The 20,474-nt window shown below is 36.7% G+C and overlaps 1 protein-coding gene across 1 annotated transcript in view; it reads left to right on the top strand.

Annotated features, from left to right (window-relative positions):
* The first annotated feature begins 3,090 nt into the window (after positions 1 to 3,090).
* LOC136386841 (dmX-like protein 1) overlaps positions 3,091 to 20,474 on the top strand; it is a 114,940-nt gene continuing 97,556 nt past the window's right edge. The window contains 7 exon segments of the mRNA XM_066357968.1: positions 3,091 to 3,106; positions 5,092 to 5,224; positions 9,434 to 9,499; positions 11,035 to 11,214; positions 15,109 to 15,301; positions 16,482 to 16,650; positions 20,164 to 20,376. Coding sequence (XP_066214065.1) covers positions 3,091 to 3,106; positions 5,092 to 5,224; positions 9,434 to 9,499; positions 11,035 to 11,214; positions 15,109 to 15,301; positions 16,482 to 16,650; positions 20,164 to 20,376 — 970 coding nt within the window.

Here is a 20,474-nt window from a genome sequence, read left to right as displayed (position 1 = left end):
TACCCGGTGGATGCAGGCTCGCCCGGGATGATCCCTTGGCGGAGTTTTGGATTGGAAACCGGAAGGGCAGCTCGAGCTGAGTAAGTATTCACGGAGGATCCTCATTTGGTTTGGCTTTTGGGCTCTGGAGCACACAATCCTGAGGTGGTAGGTGGGACGCTGCCGGTAACCCACCCAGGGCTTTCAGAAGCGGGATGCCGCTCTCTGAAATTTGGATATTTGGATTTGTTAATTTTGGAGTGACAGGTCACATTAGGAATCCGTTTTGCGCTGCGCTGCGTTTTGTCTGAGCTGGAAGGACTGAGTTGAGTGTGAGAGAGACAAGTGTGTTCCTTGTGTTAATAGTGTGTGTTGCCTGTATCCTACCCTTTCTCATTATTCCTGAGTCATCTGAGATGGGACAACAGGAGTCTGTGCCGGGATCCCGCTCGAGTGCCTGTTGAAGAATTTTTTGATTTCCAGAGGAGGGCTCGGGTACGGAGGTCTGCAGCTGAGTCCAGGTTTCCTCTGGACCTTGAGCCAGCTGGCCTGCATTTAATGTAGGACAGCCCACAGAGGGCACTTTTGACCTTCCAATTTTGTTTGCTGTCAGAGCCATGGTCTATAGGGCTCCCCATCCAGACCAATACCTGTATATGGATGTGTATGTAGATACGGCCATTTTGCCTCCTCCTCTGGAAGGCGCAGCCATTTTGCCTCCTTCTCCTCCGGGAGGGCAACCATTTTGCCTCCTCCTCTAGGAGGGGAAATAAACTTCCCTATGCACCCTGATTAGGATACATCTGGTGATCGCCATCGGGGGGCCAATGCTCTGCCCATCTGAGGCTGATGTTTTGCCCATCTGGGGCCGATGCTTGCAACTCAGCCATTTTTAGCTCCTGCGGTGGAAGCTTCATGAAGCCATTCTCAGAGCCTGGGGGCAACATGCTTATATCAGTTGTGCCACGGCTGTGGGAGGGGAAGAGAGAGAGGGAGAGAAAAGGTGAAGGGGAAAAGGAAGGGAGAGAAGCAGATGATCGCTTCTCCTGTCTGCCCTGACTGGGAATGGAACCTGGGACTTCCATATACCAGGTCAATGTTCTACCTCTGAGCCAACTGGCCAGGGCCAGAAATTTTATAAGAGAAGACTATCACCTGGCTGGTGGTGGCAAAGTGGATAGGGGGATACTGAAGTCCCAAGTTGGAAACCATGAGGTTTCTGGCTTGAGCATGGGCTCATCTGGCTTGAGTGAGGGCTCTCCAGCTTGAGTGTGGTTTCTCTGGCTTGAGTGTGGGATTACCAACATGATCCCATGGTCGCTGGTTTGAGCCCAAAGGTTGCTGGCTGGAAGCTCAAGGTCACTGGCTCGAGCCCAAAGTTGCTGGCTTAAACAAAGGGTCAAGGCACATATGAGAAGCAGTCAGTGAATAGCGAAAGTGATGCAACTATGAGTTGATGCTTCTCATCTCTCTCCCTTCTTCTTTCTCTCTCTCTCTCCCCCCACCCCACTGGGCAAAAAAAGAGATTATCTTTGAGATTTTTATTTAAAAATCATACATTGTCTTAAAATGTCTCTTCTCATGAGATTTTAAGATTTATGTATAATAGCTGGTAACCTGCATGTATATTTTATACATACAAAGAAAAGAGGTCAGAGCTGGGTTCGAATTCAACATTTAGTACAAGATTTTGGCATAGCGTGATTGTGGATAGGGTGATGTAGGTCCTAGTTTATGCCTGTTATTCTCATTTAATTATTAAATGTGTTACCTTCTACTTTCACAAGTGTTCTATTTGGATGATAATTTACAGTTGCTAAGTTATGGCACTATAGTCTGTTGTAATTATTTGTTTACATGGTTTGTTTTATTTTATTTTATTAGACAAGGAATGAAATTTATTTGTTTCAGTATTTTAGTTATTTTTAGGGACCCAGGATATATTAAGCTCTCAATAAATGTTACATATTTGACTAGTTTTGTGATCATAAACAGATTACTTAATAGATCAAGAATGGTAATTCATAAATTAAGATAATTTGTAGTTCACAAAATAGTTTTTCAGTGATCAAAGAAGGCATTACATAGGGAAGTATTTGGTAAATGATATAATCTTATAGAAATATTGTTAGCAAGTAAACTGGTTACTTGAAGTATCATATTAACTGCAATAAAAACCCTTAATATTTGAATTGAGTGATAATTTTTGTACCCTTGGTCTGTTGGTACTAAGGTTTTAGAGGATAGCATGAATGTTAAATTCCTCTAAAATCAGCATTACAGAGTAGTATTAAAAGGTAATTACTTATTTTTAATATATCTACTAGTGACTTGACAATAGCTTTTTGAACTATGATTGAGTTAAAATTCACATAAAAGTTTATTATTTTTCTTTTTAATATACAGAAGTTTAAAATTTAGAATTTGTTGAGGAATACATTATAGCTGAAATAAATATTTGGGAGCTATTAGTAAACTTTGTAGTTATTTATAAATATGATTTCAAATATCTTACCTGAAATATTTGTATTTTGGTTTTGATCAGTGTTTACATATTTATGTGCCAGGTACTGGGATATAAAGAAATTTTTTTCAAATGATGATACTAATATGACTATAATGCTTTTTGCGTTGTCTCAGAAACCACTATTGTATTTTGCTGAAATCATAACTTTCTGTTCTAGGTTTTTATGTTTTTTCTTCCTTTTATAATATCCACACCTCTGCCCTTTGTGTTCAAATCAATATATTTTATAGCATACCTTGCCTACTTTTGTTTCATTCTATACCAGGTATTAATTATTTTGTATTCTGTAGTAAATTCTTAATCTTTCATGGAATTATTTTATTTTCTGTTTATGTTAAAGAAAACTTGTAAAAACTGAACTCAGAAATACACAGAACAGATTGGTAGTTTTCAGAGATAGGAAGTAGATAGTGGCCAAACTACATTAGGGTGGTCAAAAGGCATTAATGTCCAGTTATAAAAGAAATAAGTCCTGGGGATATAATATACAGCACAGTGACTATAATTAATAATACTGTATGTTTATTTGCAAGTTACTAGGAGAGTAGATCTCAAAAGTTGTTAGAAGGAAAAAAGTCGTAACCATGTGTAGTGATGGATGTAAGCTAGATTTATTGTGATCATTTCACAATATATATAACTATTTAATGATTATGTTACATACCTGAAACTAATATAATATTATTGCTAACTATATCTCAAAAAGAAAACTTGTGTCTGTTGGTAAGCTAAACAGTGGAATAGTAATCATATTTATTTATTTATTTATTTATTTATTTTATTTTTTTTTTCCATTTTTCTGAAGCTAGAAGCAGGGAGAGACAGTCAGACAGACTCCCGCATTCGCCCGACTGGGATCCACCCGGCACGCCCACCAGGGGCGACGCTCTGCCCACCAGGGGGCGATGCTCTGCCCATCCTGGGTGTCGCCATGTTGCGACCAGAGCCACTCTAGCGCCTGGGGCAGAGGCCACAGAGCCATCCCCAGCGCCCGGGCCATCTTTGCTCCAATGGAGCCTTGGCTGCGGGAGGGGAAGAGAGAGACAGAGAGGGAAAGCGCGGCGGAGGGGTGGAGAAGCAAATGGGCGCTTCTCCTGTGTGCCCTGGCCGGGAATCGAACCCCGGCCCTCCGCACGCTAGGCCGACGCTCTACCGCTGAGCAAACCGGCCAGGGCCAGTAATCATATTTAAATGGAAAGTCTCATTAATACATTCTGTGCTATTTTTATCTGCCTGTGAGACTTTTCCCCTAGTTGTTACTATTTATTGAGCTTCTGCTAAGTTTCAAGCCTGTGCTAAATACATTATACATATTATAGGTAATCCTTACCACAACTCTATAGATTTTTAATTTTATAGATGAGAAAATTGAAACTCAAAAGCTGCCCAACTAGATCCAGTTCACATGCTAATTCAGTGATTTATTTGAGAATTAGACACAAGGGTTTTTGACCTAACATCTATGTTTTGCCAGAGACCCACTTTCCTTTTGAAATAAAATGTATTTCCAGAGAGACACCAGTGTATAGGCCGTAATTGCCAAGATGAATGCTTTATTTATTATCAGCATTTTGGCCAAAATTGCATCTCTTTATCTTTTTTGTTTGTTTGTTTGTTTGTTTGGATGATAGCACAGCATTCTACTCAGTTACCTAAGTCATAAAGCTGAAATATGTCCTTGAAACCTATTGTCTATTCCTGTTTTTTAGTTGGTGTTAAGCTTTGAAAATTCTGCTTTTGAAATGGCTTTCAAATCCTTGCTTAGTACTTTAATGTTTGATTTAGATTCTCATGATTTTCTATCAGTATTATTACAATTAACCACTTTTCTCTGTCTTATGTTTTCTCTAATCTTGTCTATCACTAGAGTTCCTTTCTAAAATGGATCTTTACCCTTCTTTGTGTACTGGAATCTTTAAAAGTATGGTGAAAATTATGGACTGTCACTCTAGAAAAATGCACATACTGTACATGTAACTTTTGCATATCTTATTGAAGGGAGGTTCACAGGCCTTGTTAAGTATCTCTGTTGATACCCCTCACCCCAGTTGAGACCCCTTGTTCTAAAATACAGATCCACTTATGTAAACTCCCTCCCCCCACTTAAAAACCTTTAATTCCACATACCTACAACAAATTCCAAACTCCTTATGAGCATCAGAAATGTTTCATAATCTGTCTTCAGATTTTTTTCCCAACCTTATTTATTTTTCCAGTCAAGCCATTCTTGGGCATATATTTGAATTTGCATGTCTTCATGATCTGTTCATAGTATTTCTTTACATAAGGTAAACTCATTATGAAAACAACAGTGTTACATTCGTCATGGCATCCTTTGTGCCTGGCAGTGTCTGGTACAGAGAAGATGTTCATTAAATATTTGTTGAATGAGAGATTATAAAATCTTGTTTTTTCCCAAGTTGTTTCAACAAAATTAAAATACAACTTTACTCCCCCTTCCCTCTAATCTTCTTATTTGACTTTTTAGAAGTTGTTTTTATCTTTATAGTATTATATGAAACTATTCAGTACGTAACTCACTAAATATTTAAATAATAAGTGGTGAATAACATATATATTTTTAGGCAATCGTCTTTTAACTGGTTCTAGCTGTTTGCAACTCTGGTCTGATTCCACCTTGGAGAAGCCGACTGAAGATGGAAATCTGGATAAAGCAGATCTTCACTGTGGAGATTGGAGATGCATTTGGCATTGCAAGTAAGCAATTAATGAGGGGATTAACCCAACAAGCCTGTTCCATGTGGTTTTATTATAAATGCATTTTAGTTTTGTAAAACCACACTGACGTAAAAAGTATTACTTTTTATTCTGTGACATGACTTTTCCTATATACAGAGGATTTACCATTGCCTGTGTTCTACAGATTTATTTGTTTTTACTTGTTGAATAAAACAATTACAAAGAAACGAAAGAAATGTGTAAGGCCTATATTAAGATTATTAAATAGAACTTGCTAATTTATACAAAAGGAGAGAGACACTTACGCTTTTGAATGAAAGTTTTCTATTGTGAAGAGGTATATATTTCCCTAAGTAATCTGTATATTAAATATCATTTTAGTCAAAATCCCATTGTAATTTTTCTTTTAACCAAAGTTCTAAACAATTTTTAATTGATATGAGTAGACAGATTGAGCAAAGGAAAAAAAACAACTCAGACCCAGACAGCAGTGTGATGATTACAAGAGCGAAGGCAGGAGAGGTAGAGAGGGTGAGGGGAGATCAGTGGTGATGGAAGGAGATGTGACGTGGGGCGATGAGTATACAATAGAACAGGGGTCCCAAAACTACGGCCCGCGGGCCACATGCGGCCCCCTGAGGCCATTTATCCGGCCCCCGCCGCACTTCCGGAAGGGCACCTCTTTCATTGGTGGTCAGTGAGAGGAGCATAGTTCCCATTGAAATATTGGTCACTTTGTTGATTTAAATTTACTTGTTCTTTATTTTAAATATTGTATTAGTTCCCGTTTTGTTTTTTTACTTTAAAATAAGATATGTGCAGTGTGCAAAGGAATTTGTTCATAGTTTTTTTTATAGTCCGGCCCTCCGACGGTCTGAGGGACAGTGAACAGGCCCCCTGTGTAAAAAGTTTGGGGACCCCTGCAATAGAATATAGATCATGTTTTATAGAATTGTACACCTGTATAATTTTATTAACCACTGTCACCTTCATTCAATTAAAAAGAATTTAAAATATTTATAGATAAAAAAATAAATATGGCCCTGGCCGGTTGGCTCAGCGGTAGTGCGTCGGCCTAGCGTGCGGAGGACCCGGGTTCGATTCCTGGCCAGGGCACACAGGAGAAGCGCCCATTTGCTTCTCCACCCCTCCGCCGCGCTTTCCTCTCTGTCTCTCTTTTCCCCTCCCGCAGCCGAGGCTCCATTGGAGCAAAGATGGCCCGGGCGCTGGGGATGGCTCTGTGGCCTCTGCCCCAGGCGCTAGAGTGGCTCTGGTCGCAATATGGCGACGCCCAGGATGGGCAGAGCATCGCCCCCTGGTGGGCAGAGCGTCGCCCCCTGGTGGGCGTGCCGGGTAGATCCCGGTCAGGCGCATGCGGGAGTCTGTCTGACTGTCTCTCCTTGTTTCCAGCTTCAGAAAAATGAAAGAAAAAAAAAGAAAAAAAAAGAAATATGAGGAGAGGAAAAAAATGAACAGACAGTTTGAGGTTCAGGGTTAGACCCAGTTGTATACATGGAGATTTGATATATAAGGTGGTATTTTACATAAGTGGGCAAAATTACTAGCTCTATGGATGTGAAAATGAAGTTAGAGTCTGTGTTATATCTGGCACCAAAATAAATTTCAAAGGAAGGACAAATTGAATTTCTATACAATGAAACAAATATTAGAAATATAGGTGAATATCCAGTATTGATAGCAACTAGCCATATATCACTGATGAATACTTGAAATGCAGCTAACCCAAAATTGAGATCTGCTATATGTATGAAATACACACTGGATTTCAAAAAGTTAGCACAAAGCGTGTATAATAGTCAATTATTTATTGACTACATGTTGAAATGATAATATTTTTGACATCTATTTTAGCTTAAAAAATTAATTTCACACCTGTTTCTTTTTATGTTAAAATGTGGCAGGCCCTGGCCGGTTGGCTCCGCGGTAGAGCATCAGCCTAGCGTGCGGAGGACCCGGGTTCGATTCCCGGCCAGGGCACACAGGAGAAGCGCCCATTTGCTTCTCCACCCCTCCGTGCTTTCCTCTCTGTCTCTCTCTTCCCCTCCCGCAGCCAAGGCTCCATTGGAGCAAAGATGGCCCGGGCCCTGGGGATGGCTCTGTGGCCTTTGCCTCAGGCGCTAGAGTGGCTCTGGTTGCTACATGGCGACGCCCAGGATGGGCAGAGCATCGCCCCCTGGTGGGCAGAGCGTCGCCCCTGGTGAGCATGCTGGGTGGATCCCGGTCGGGCGCATGCGGGAGTCTGTCTGACTGTCTCTCCCCGTTTCCAGCTTCAGAAAAATGAAAAAAAAAAATGTGGCTACTAGGAAGTTTACATATATGGCTAACGTTTGTCATTTATGTTCTATTGTAATGGAATAAAAAGTGCTGCTTTAGAGTCAGGGAAAGACTTAGGTATGACACCAAAACTAGAAACTGAAAGAAAAGGAAAGGAAAAACTTGATCATTTTTCTGTATTAATAAAAAGTTTCTATAAATCAAAATGACCATAAAGAAAAAAAAACAAACAAAAAATTGAGAGGAAATATTTTTTAAACCAAAGTCTTAGAAAAGAAACAGATATCTCAATAGTGAACAACAATGGACAATGAAGAGAAATATTTTAAATGGTAATACATATGAATCATAAGCATATGAAGAGTTGATCTCACTTTATATCAAGAAATGAAGCCTGACCAGTGGTACCACAGTAGATAAAGCATTGACCTGGACCACTGAAGTTGCTGGTTCGAAACCCCAAGGTTATTGGCTCTGAGCATGGGTCAATAAAATAATGGAAGTCTACACGTATTGATACATAAAACTTCATAATATATCTTTTGTGTGTCTCTGTGTGACAGAGAGAGAGAGAGAGATTGAGAGAGATACAGAGAGAGGGTCAGATAGGGACAGACAGGCAGGAAGGAGAGATGAGAGGCATCAATTCTTTGTTGCGGCTCCTTAGTCTCCCTTAGCTGTTCATTGATTGCTTTCTCATATGTGCCTTGATGGGGGGCTACAGCAAAACAAGTGACCCCTTACTCAAGCCAGCAACCTTGGGCTCAAGCCAGTGACCTTAGTCTTCAAGCCAGTGACAATTGGGCGCAAGCCAGTGACCATGGGGTCATGTCTGTGATTCCACACTCAAGCCAGCAACCCTGAGCTACAACTGGTGAGCCCATGCTCAAGCCAGTGACCTTGGGGTCTCAAATCTGGGTCCTCTGCATCCCAGTCTGATGCTCTATCCACTGCGGCACCACCTGGTCAGTCCATAATGTATATTTATATAAGTAAATGTTGCAAAGCAAACTGTTGATGTGGCCTCAGTTTCTATACCCTCTTCCCCCACACCCTCCCATAGTAAATAGAGAGGAAGAGCAGACAGATGCATCTGGAAATCTTTATATTAAAATATTAAGTGTGGTTTTGCCTGAGAATTGGTGTCATGGTATCGGTGAAACTAAAGATGGTTTTATTTTTTTCTTATTCATCTGTATCAATATTTTATAGTATGTATTTTTTACATTTAAAGTCAGGAAAAAAATATTTGTATTTGGAATGAACTGTGACTGAATTAATCTCTGGCCTGCTTTACAAATAATTTTAGGATGCATCTAAGCAAGAACTTGGATAAGGAAAGGAAGGCAAAGATAGTGAGAGTCTTGAGAACAACATTTATGAGTAGCCAAAGGGAAAGGCTGTGAACAGAAAGGAGCCAAAACTCCTTGGAGAAGAAGAGCAAGTCCTCACCAAGTATATAGGTGAAGCTGGAAGGCTCAGTCCCTGACGGTCACTAACCCACACGTAATCTGTATTTAGTCACATGCTACCATAAAGCGGAATGCTTTTTAAAATATTAGTTTGTCCATGAAAATGTATTTTGGAACACAGATTATTTACGGTTCTGGAAATCAGATATCCAGATTAAAAATATAACCATTCTTTCACATTCTAAGGGAATGAGAGCTATGACTCTTAAATTTTAAGGACTGATAAGTTATTCTTTGCATGATTCTTATACATGAGTATTTTTACATAAAAATAATCTTTATATTTAATTTAGTTATATTTTTAAATTTATAATTATGAGCTATACTTAAAAGTAAGTGTAAAACTTGTGTTATCAAAAATTTTGTTATTTGAAGATATTGCTGAATATTGTTTATGGAGTAATATTGCTTTCTCATTGAATTTTTCTTAATAATTATTCCTTATATCTTTAATTTACAGAACTGCTTCCCAAATTTATTTAATGAAATTTTCACCAGATGGGGAATTTTTTGCCACTGCTGGGAAGGTAATTTATGAAAATGCTATTGACAGATTGTGTTTATGGTTTATTTGAAACTTCAAAAAACTTAGAGTTTTATTTTTTTATTTAAGTTGAAAATATTTTGTTTAAAATGTGAAATAGTAAAATTTGGTTCAATATGACTTTATTTAAAGGCAGTATGGTATAATTGAAATAGCATAGACTTAAAGGTAATCTGTCGTTATTAAAACTGCCATTTACCAGCTTTTTGATATTGGGTAAATATACTGCTCAAAAAATTAGGGGATATTTTATAGCTTCATATTCATTTTGAAATATCCTCTAACTTTTGTGAGCAGTATAGTTAATTTCTTTGCGCTTTGGCGTTCTCATTTGTAAACTGAGGATAAAAAAAACCCTACTTCAGATCATTCATCATAGGGTTAATTTAGACAGTAGAAGTAAAGTGATTGGCATGGTGTCTTGCTTGTACCAATAGAATACTATCAATGAACTATTGCACTATTTATATTATCTTTAAGCTGACATATATTAAGGATTAAGATATAAGAAATTACAGACTTTCTAGAGCAGTGGTTCTCAACCTTTCTAATGCCATGACCCCGCAATACAGTTCCTCATGTTGTGGTGACCCCAAACCAAAAAATAATTTTGGTGACTACTTCATAACTGTAATTTTGCTACAGTTAGATTCAGAATGTATTCTCATTGCTTTAGACGACCCCTGTGTTTTGGTCGTTCGACCCCCGCCGGGGTCGCGACCCACAGGTTGAGAACCACTGTTCTAGAAGGACATTTGTAATAATTTTCTTTGTCATTACCTATTGATTTTAGAATAATGTATTTCTTTGAAAATATTTTATTTTTTATTATTGGTTCACAGAGCAGTTAATGCACAACTGAAGTTACTGTTCTCATTGCTCAAAGCCTTCTGCAGGTTAAGAATATGAGATATGTACTCTAAATCCTCAGTGAGGTTTTTTTTAGGGGAGAGTGGAGCTGTTATTCTGATTGACTTTAAAGGTGGGAATGCAATTATGGCTTAAGAGTAAAACCTGGTACATTTTAGTCTCTCTTGTTCCCTTATTTCCCAGATTAGGAGGTGCAATTTTTATTTTACTTAGGTTATTTTATATAGTAGTAGTTTTTAAATGCTTATTATCATCTTCAATATTTTCTTTGTACATCATGTGATAATTCATGAAAACTGCCCTTTTCAGACATTATTAGTCTTTGTAAATCTGTTAGTGATAATGCTTTCTTATTTGATATTTGGGTAAGTGGAAAAAGAACCCGTAACTTATCTTTCAGTCTTTTCTGAATGACTCTATTTTCCATACTGTATGGTAACTAGAATTTTCCTTGAACCAACCCTTGCATAAGGAATGCTAATACAAAAGTATCAGAATCAGAGGTTTTCCTCTCAGTTCCTCCATGCTCAACCCCTTTTCCCATCCCTGTTTCTGTGATTGGAGAGAAAAATCTTACATTTGCTATTTAACTTAATCATTAAATCTGATGTGGATGTTTTTCCATGTTTGTTTGTTTTTTTCTCTTCGGATGACTGTCTTTTAAAGGTATGGCACAATGTAGAAAACTGGCGGACAGCTGTTACCTCTCCAGATAAAAGTTCAGAAAAACAATTCCAAGGGGAAATTGACTTTTCTTTTGTATATCTGGCCCATCCTTGAGCTGTAAATGGATTTTCCTGGCATAAAACCAGAAAATATATGCCTAGGTCAGTGGATTAGTAATTTTTCTCATGTATTAAGAAAACATCATCTTTGGGACTTTGACTACTTTTCTTACTTTGAAAATTCATAGGTATAGGACTTTTACCTATGAAGATTCAAGTAATATTAGATAGTCCATGACTTGCAAACTTCTGGTCACAGGTCAGCTGTGATTGACATTTAAGAGGAAAGCCATGTGAAAGTATAATTTACTTCTACAGAGTTGTACATCTTTTTCTTCTCTATGTTATGATTCCAATTCTTGTATCCCTTACTTATTCTCCATATTGTTGTTTGCATGGACTTTTTCAAATTTCATTACTTTTTCTAGTACCGTCTATGTGTATCTCCTCCGGTTAAAAAAAAAGCAAGAACAAACAACCCCTAGCTTTATTGAGAGGACATAGCAAGAGACTTCAAACATTTATTTAATTATATCCAACATCTTTGAGGAAAAGAGAGTGGGTTATACATTAAGATGCCCTGAACTAGGTATTAGTTTAACCTATACGTGCATATACAAGCACTTCCTTTCTTCCCTGTAGCACTTACAAGACTTGATATCCCATTGAATTGTTGCCTGTACTTAGTAAGTTATGGAGATTACTTAAGTATGGATAGAAATCCCTTTTTTATTTCACATGGCCATTTTCAACTTGACCATACCATGGAGCAGTACAGTTTTTCCCTTTATGACTTGTAGTGTCCTAAACTGATCTGTGGTAGTGTGCCTGGACCATTTGTTGACTTCAGTTTTGTTCTTCTGAGGCAGCAGAATATACCCAGATTTACAATATATATATAATAATATAATATATATATATATTAAGACTTCTTTAGATCAGTTTAAGGTCCATAGCAAAATGGAGGGGAGGGTATAGAGATTTCCTATATATCCTTTGCTCTCAGAAATGCATAGCTTCCCCTCAGGTCAACATTCTCCACATTTCTTAGAATTCATGAACCTATATAAACACGGTATTATCATCTAAATTCCATAGTTTACATTACAGTTCACTCTTGGTGTTGTGCATTCTACGGACAAATGTATAATAACATGTATCCGTTATTGTTTTACCTAGCTTTTGAGCTATTTTCTGGTGTGACAGTTATTATTCTTACCCCAGCTCCCCATTATAGGAAAGAATATGAGTAGTATACTCTGGAAACAGTAATGCTTCTGTTGTTAGGAGGATGTGTCAGTCTTTGGGCTAAAGAAGAGTGCTGTAGACAACCTATATTGTTACCAAAAGCCCCTCATCCCAGCTTTACTTTGAGAACTATTGCTTAGTAACTCTAAGATCATTGCCCACACATGTAAAAATGTGTTTAGAATAGACTGAGCTGTGGCATATGTTAACTCTTCCTTTAAAAGTTGTAAATCATCACAGTAAAAATAGCTATCATCATGAACTGTGAGCCTTTTAGAAGTATCTTTTGAAAGATTACATCATTTCACAGGTTAATTTCTTCTAATATATCCAATTGTTTTCATTCACTGATGTTTAGGCTACCAGCCTTCTAAAAAAAGAGGCTTAAAAATATTGTATCTTTTAGGAGAAATCAGGTCTGCTCCTAACCTAGTTCACTCAGTGTTGGCAAAAAGGCCCCAAGAGCTCTTAACAACTAAATTTTGCATCATAGGGAGCTGTGATATATAATTATAATTTTCTGTTAGTTATGGCATCTTTTAGAGGTCTCCAGAAATTTACTTTTGGATCTATGTCATTTAAGACCAGCTAATCTCCCTGAGCTCTCTCATTTTCATTTTTGTTACTTTCTTATGAGAATGAGAGACATCCCATCAAAGATATGGCATCTTCTCTGGGCAATATGGGAAGTTTGTTTTTCACATAAAATTAAGATACTCAACCAAATGGTAATAGTATGCAAGGGACTGCTGGCTTGAGAGAATAATGGGGAAGTGTTTGTCATAAGCATATACTTCTTTACTAATTAAAAAATTGAAAATGTAGGACAGATTGGGAGATTTGATTATATCCTCTAGAAACCTCCCAAAATTAGTGTAGACAACTAGTTTCAAACTGTGTTATCCTGTTGTTACATCAAAATAGGAGGGGTGATACACCCATAACATGGTTGCCTTCTCTAAGGTTATACCTTTTTATTTATTTTATTTTTTGGCTATACCTGAGTATGATATGCCATTGAAGAAAGCATTAGATATCCTAATGAAGAAGTGAGAAAGGAAGATTTTGCCAGAGAAATGCTTCAAACAGATCAGAGTGTTTCTTACATGCTCTGCCTATATATTACCTGCCAGCTGTTTACACTGACTGTCTGTAAGGTTAGCTATCCTGTAAGGTGAGGAAAATCACATGGGGTCACCCATTCAGGGTCAAAGCCCTCTTCTTGCTTCTGAGTTGTGTACCTTTCTTGCTTAATTTGCTGCCCTTGCCTAAGTTCTTATGCCTTTTCTTACTGCTGTCTATTTAGCCCTTTAGTCTCCTACTTTCTGCTTTTCCTTGGTAAGCCTTTCCATCCTGCCAGTTGGCACTACCGATTGGCACTATGAACCATGAACTTTCCATATTTCCTTTTGATATATTTTCTTCTGTTTCTGTTTGTTTACTCTTGATCTCATTGCCACTGCCTGTGTGTGAATGTATTATAGAGAAACAGAGAAGGAAGGGGGATAGAAGAAGGGCATAGGGGACTAGAGGGAAAAAAAAAGAGGGAGAAAAAAATGAAGGAGGAGGGAGAGGATGGAGGAGGGGGAAAGAAGAAATAGTTTGAAAAGGAAGGAAGGAGTAGGAAGGGGGGAGAGGTAAAGGGAAAGAAGGCAGAGAGATAGCAAGGAAGGTTAGTCTGGAGAGGAGAAGCTGAGAATTGAAGGAGAGAAGCCCAGGGAGTGGGTGGCAAGGGAGAAAGAAGAGTAGACAGAGAAGGGAAGGAAGAGGGCAGGAAGGAGACAGATGAGAGCATAGAGGAGGAAAGCTGAAGGGAAGAGCAACCAAGACAAAACATGCTGTCTCCCTTTTCTTCCCCTTTGCTATGGTTCTTTTATGATCAGGTAGACATATTTAACAAAGCGACTGCTACAGAATATTTTTATTTCTTTTTATTTAGTTTAACGTACTGAGTTACTTGATAGAAGTCTTCTACTGATTGTTTTTAAAAAAATATGTTTGAAAGAGTGTCTATTACAGGATATTGGGACTTTTTTTTCTAAAATTTCAGAGTGTCCCAATAGGAGGTAGTTTTTGTTGATGGGGTTTCAACCTCATATTTTGATGCTTCCATAAGCATCAAATGCTTATTAATATATGTGCAGTTAGTTTTGCTTTTATTTTGTGGGGTGGCAAGACAGTAAATTCACTGACAATCAGGAATGATTCAGGGAGGAGGTGGCTGTACGTCTTTCCTCATTAATTTTCTGTTCTTACACTTGACTGCTTTCAGCATGTATGTTAGGCAAGGAGAGAATAAGTGTACTAGTTAATGTAGCCTGTTAATCACCAATGTGCATGTGCCTGCACAGGAAGTAAAAATGAATCATTATGAAGTATTTCAAATAACCATTCACTGAATAGATCAGAAAATTTAAAAAGTTTAATAGATGTAATTGGGTGTTTTTCTTTTTAAGAGGGATTATGGCACAATTTCAGTCTTTATTCTTTAGCAATAAGGAAAATCTTAGATTATTGAAAAAAGAACTACCAAATTCTAGGCAGAAAAGAAATAGGTTAGCAAGCATTTGTTGTGATGAAATCAAATACCCACTCAGTTGTAATTTTGACTAAAAATATTGCATACATGTGCATTGATATTTTCTTCATTGGTACTTTAGCTGTGTGTGTGCATTATAATAGAAACATTGTAGAATGTGATACTATGGGAATTTATATTTTTGCCTCTAAAATATTTTTATTCCTTAGGGCTTCTGTATGTAATGTACTGTTGACTTGCTGCAAAGATAATGTGTGTCGTCTCTGGGTAGAGACATTTTTACCAAATGATTGTTTACTACATGGAGGTGACATCAACCATTGGACCGAACCAATTAATTTAACAAATAACTTGGAGAGAAACTCTTCCAGTAAAGAACGAGTTCAAAATACTTTAATGTGAGTGTTCTCGCTAGATCTTATTTCCTACAAATTTTAAAACATTTTGTACATGGAATTGCCTTTTTTGTAATATCGGTCATAATATTCAAAGTCATATGGATAGTTATTAAAAAATATGTCTTAGGAAAATCTCAAAAAATTTTCAGTTTTATTTTGTTTAAAATATGTCCTTAAGGATTTTGTCTACAGTAAACAGCTATTATAATCATGAAGTTAATCTGAGTTTAACTAATTATAAAAAAAGGATGCTTATACATATCTTAGCTAAAATAACAAAGTCTGAGGAAGCAAAGGTGTGACTTCAAAATTATTAATTTTCTTTAGAATTTGGGGTGTTTTGTCCTGTCTTAATTACAGGAATGATTAGAGTAGTTTTGTCAGATTCTATTCTACGATTATCTTTAGATCTTCTCAAAACTGGAAGTATTTATTTTACTAAGTAGTGTAGAAAGTAAAAGTCAGTTTTTGATGTTTGTACTAATTGAACATAGACTAATAATGCAGATTCTTTTCATTCTTAATACTAAAAACAAAGTGATCTAAAAATGATTTATCTTTGAATGCTATGATTATGGAACAACTTTATGAATTATAATAGTGTTCTAATGACTCAGAATATTATTAAATATATAATACATGGAGACTCAACAGTTAGGAATCTGTCTACTTTTAGACCTTGAATTCTGTATAAACTATTTTATCTGAAGGATGAGAATAACAATATTTGCAATGTCTTCCTGGACCATTATGCAGTGGATCAAATGAGATTATCTGAAAATGCTTTGTAAATTATGAAATACCACCCTAATTAATTATGGTAATATTATACAGTGCTTTGTGGTCATAGGGAGTAAGCCATGGATACAAAGAAAACAGTATACATAGAGATGTCATTGTCCACAGACACATTATTGTAAAACCAAAACTTAAAGTTCAGAAAATTAATTATCAGGAAATAAAACCAAATAAAATTGTAATGTATTGTGCGATATTTCAGAGTAGGTCAGTTTAAGTTCTAAGCTTCTTTAGGTTTCAAATTTGCTATACAAAACTACTGAAAGCTATTTGTACATATAAACTCATCTGAAATAGAATATCTGTAATGTCTAACAATACTGTATAGCTTATGCATATGTCCTTATGACAGTATAGGCATTAGTTTTACTTTGTTATTCACACAGGTCAATCTGAGACATTTCCGTAGAGGTCGGAGGAGATCTCTGGCCTTTGTATCACACACGGGATACCTGCCGCATCAGCAGGACCCACATCATGTCCACAGGAACGCTCCGCTGCATGCTAATGCACTTTGCCACTTTCATATCGCAACCAGCATCAACCCTGCCACGGGTAATGAGCACTGTTCAGAAAAGGTTTTTGGAATTGAGTAGATTGATTTGATAATAAGTTATTTTTTTAGTTTTAAATAGGTAAAAAAAAATTGAAGGTGACTTTCTTTGTTAATTTTTCATTATAGCCAACTCACTAGCTACACAAAATGAGACTTTTGTTTATTTCTTTGTTCCTTAAGGCTATATATGGTTTGTGATTTAAGATCTTGATAAGCCATTGAGATACTTTATTAATGTATTCACAAATTAAGATCAGAGTTAATACTTATCACAGATTAGGATTTTATAATTATTGTGTAGTTGTTAAAAACCAATGTGGTAGAGCCCTGGCTGGTTGGCTCAGCGGTAGAGCATTGGCCCGGCGTGTGGAAGTCCCCAGTTCCATTCCTAGTCAGGGCACACAGGAGAAGCGCCCATCTGCTTCTTCACTCTTCCCCCTCTCCTTTCTTTCTATTTCTCTCTTTCCCTCCTACAGCCAAGGCTTCATGGGAGCAAACTTGGCCCGGGTGCTGAGGACGGCTCCATAGCCTCTGCCTCAGGCGCTAGAATGGCACCAGCCGCAACAGAGCAACGCCCCAGATGGGCAGAGCATCACCCCTTGGTGGGCATGCTGGGTGGATCCCGGTCAGGTGCATGCGGGAGTCTCTCTGACAGCCTCCCTGCTTCTAACTTCAGAAAAATACAAAAAAAAAAAAAGAAATAAACGAAAAAAAACCAATGTGGTAGTACTTAATCTTTGGAGCCATTTCTGAAATAGAGCAGAGATATATAGAAGTTATAACTGGAAGAATTAAGAATCTCATTTCTGTAGTCAAATATGTACAATTAGATTGACAGATCTAGAATATCTGGATCTGTCTATAAATTTGATGAAAATAAGTGCTCATTTTAGGAAATATTTTCTGTGAGTTTAAAAACCAACTGATCACAGGCCTGACCTGTGGTGGTGAAGTGGATAAAGCTTCGATCTGGAACGCTGAGGTTGCCAGTTCAAAACCCTGCACTTGTCTGGTCAAGGCACATATGGGAGTTGATGCTTCCTTCTCCTCCACCCTTTCTCTCTCTCTCTCTCTCTCTCTCTCTCTCTCTCTCATTCTCACTCTCCTCTCTAAAATGAATGAATAAACAAATAAATAAATAAATAAGCCCCAACTGATCACAGCTGGGACATTTAAGGTAGAACCATAGAATATTACTGGGAAAAAAATTAAAACAGTAATTGCCTATCATCAATGCCATCTGTATAGAAAATGAATAGTAAAAGCCTTTTTCATCTTTCTTGCACCCTACTTCTCCCAGAAGATAAGCATTAATCTGAAGTTTTTATGTATTTGGGATATTCTTTTTTTTTTTTTTGATGGGATATTCTTAAGCATAAATTTAACATCACCTATTTTCCTATAGCACACTGGATTTGCTATCTTGCATTCTTCAAAGAAACAGTGATAAATATGATCCATTAGTTATATGAATAAAAGTGACAAGTGCTTTGATAAATTAAAATGTAGAGATACTTGTGGTAGGAATAAAGAGTATTTGATGATTCTCTTTTATTTGGTTGACAACAGTCCCAGCTCTAAAAGAATTCACGAGCCAAGAAACTGTAAAGGGGAGTGCTATTATTTTTGTTAAAAAGGTATACAGGCTTGGAAAAAATCAGTACCTTTATCAAAATATATACATTGACAACACGGTGTATATAAGATGTGTTGCACCTGAAACCTATATAGTTTTGTTAACCAGTGTCACTGCAATAATTTCAATGTAAAAATAATTTAAAAATAAAGACCAGTGGAAAAAATGTATCTACACACACACACACACACACACACACACACACACACACACACACACACACTCTGACAAAGTTTATAATACCCAGAGGTAACTTTAAGATTTGTGGAATAATTTTGAGTCTCTCTGAGTAAAAGACAATATTTTTAGATTATAGAAAGCTTGAATTCTCACTTGGAAAAGGCTAAGGGCCTTACTTCCAGTGGAGCATCTCTTTGACTTCCTTTCAATAAGGAAATATCTAAAATGTTCCTTAGATTGTAGGTCCCTAAAGAAAATCTCTACATACAGAGCAAATCAAAGCAAAATATTATTAGCAGGTAGACAGACAAAATTTTTTCCTGAAATTATAGATCTTTTGTAATGACCTTTCTGGATGCTCTATTTCTTATTTAAAACCCCTCTCTCAGGTTTGGCCTTATTTATTTGCCAAATAGAAACAGGAGAGGAGCTCGTAAGAGCCTATTCTCTTAGTTCTGTTTTTGATATTCTTTCCATGAACGTTCCTCATAAAAAAATGACTTAAATCAAATTCTTTAAGTGAGGTCAGTACAAGGAAATGTGTTTTTTGTTTTGTTTTGTTTTTAAAACCAGAATGCTTCTACTAAAAGCCAGCATTAGTCTCTCCTTGTGTACCTTAACAACTAAGTCTGTCATCTACCAGAGGCATTCCTGATTTTTTGGGGGTTGATTATAAATCAAAAATCAGAAAACTCTACCAATTAGGATTCTTGCAGGCCACTGTCTTAATCCCTGCATTAGTGTTTATCACCTAGAAACAATGGAATGGGCAGTTAAGTCCCTCACTGCTTTTATTGAATGTTTAGTCAGTGCCAGTATAGGGACTGAAGATAGTGACAGGAAGTGGAGAAAGAAGGGTGATAAAAACATGTGATCCTTGCTCTCAGGAAGCATAGAATTAGACTACATTCCCTGAATCTATTTCAGCCTTTACTCTTCAGCAGATACCAGCATGAGCTACACTTAGATGTCATTTAATATGATAGACAAATTTTTTTCTTCACCTCTATTAATTAGGGATTGTCATAACTTACTTTGAATTTGTACTTCAAAATGTTTAATTTAGCAATTATATCGAAAGTAATACCAGGGGACAATATTTTTATAGCTGATTTGGTTCTTCTTGAATGCCTTTCTTGAATATAAGAAGGGAACATCAATTTTTCACTTTCCAACATCAATCTTGATATTAATAAATAAGCAGTGTCTTAGAGTTGTATTGATGGGCGGGGTCATTAAAAAAGTTGAAATTTCAGTCTGTTAAGTAAGAAGGAAAGTTGTTGTGCAGTTAAATCACTGATTCCTTTGATGTCATAATGATGAGTTTTGCCTGGTTGATCAGGTTAAAATATGTTTCTTAACACAGTGTATATATAAATTAAGACTTATTACAATGTCTACAAATTACAAATGTTTCTCAATGAGAATTTTTTAGAATTAAGGAAAATATATGAATATAAAAATAAATTATTATACATTAGCTAGAATATATAATTTTATCTCCTTTATAATAGGTATGTTAAATTTACCATTAAATCTGTTATCAATAATAAGTGGCAGACTTTATATTGAGAGTCTTATTTATAGATTAAAAAAATGTATTGCAGAGGTTTAAAGATAAATGGAGCAGTCAATAAAAAATGAGACCTGGATGTTGTGTTAGAAATTTTAATTGTGTTTTTGTTTTTCTTTACAGACATTCCACTTCTTCCTTCTATTACATCTTTAACTCTAAGTGAACATGAAGAGAAGAGTGGACCTTTTGTGGTACACTGGCTAAACAATAAAGAGTTACATTTTACTTTGTCCATGGAAGTCTTTTTACAGCAACTTAGAAAACGTTTTGAACAGCCATCTTCTGAGGCCAGTGTAGCAGACTTGAATCAGACAGATGTAAAATCTGATGAAGGTAAAGCTTTATGAAGGATAAAAAATGTAAATTTTGTTCAAAATAGCAAACATTTTAATAATAGGGAAACACTAGCCACTGTCAGAAATAAACTTCAA

This window comes from Saccopteryx leptura, unplaced genomic scaffold (assembly GCF_036850995.1).
Source record: "Saccopteryx leptura isolate mSacLep1 unplaced genomic scaffold, mSacLep1_pri_phased_curated manual_scaffold_16, whole genome shotgun sequence".
Classification (NCBI taxonomy): domain Eukaryota; kingdom Metazoa; phylum Chordata; class Mammalia; order Chiroptera; family Emballonuridae; genus Saccopteryx; species Saccopteryx leptura.
This window is presented reverse-complemented; position numbering and strand designations above follow the sequence as displayed.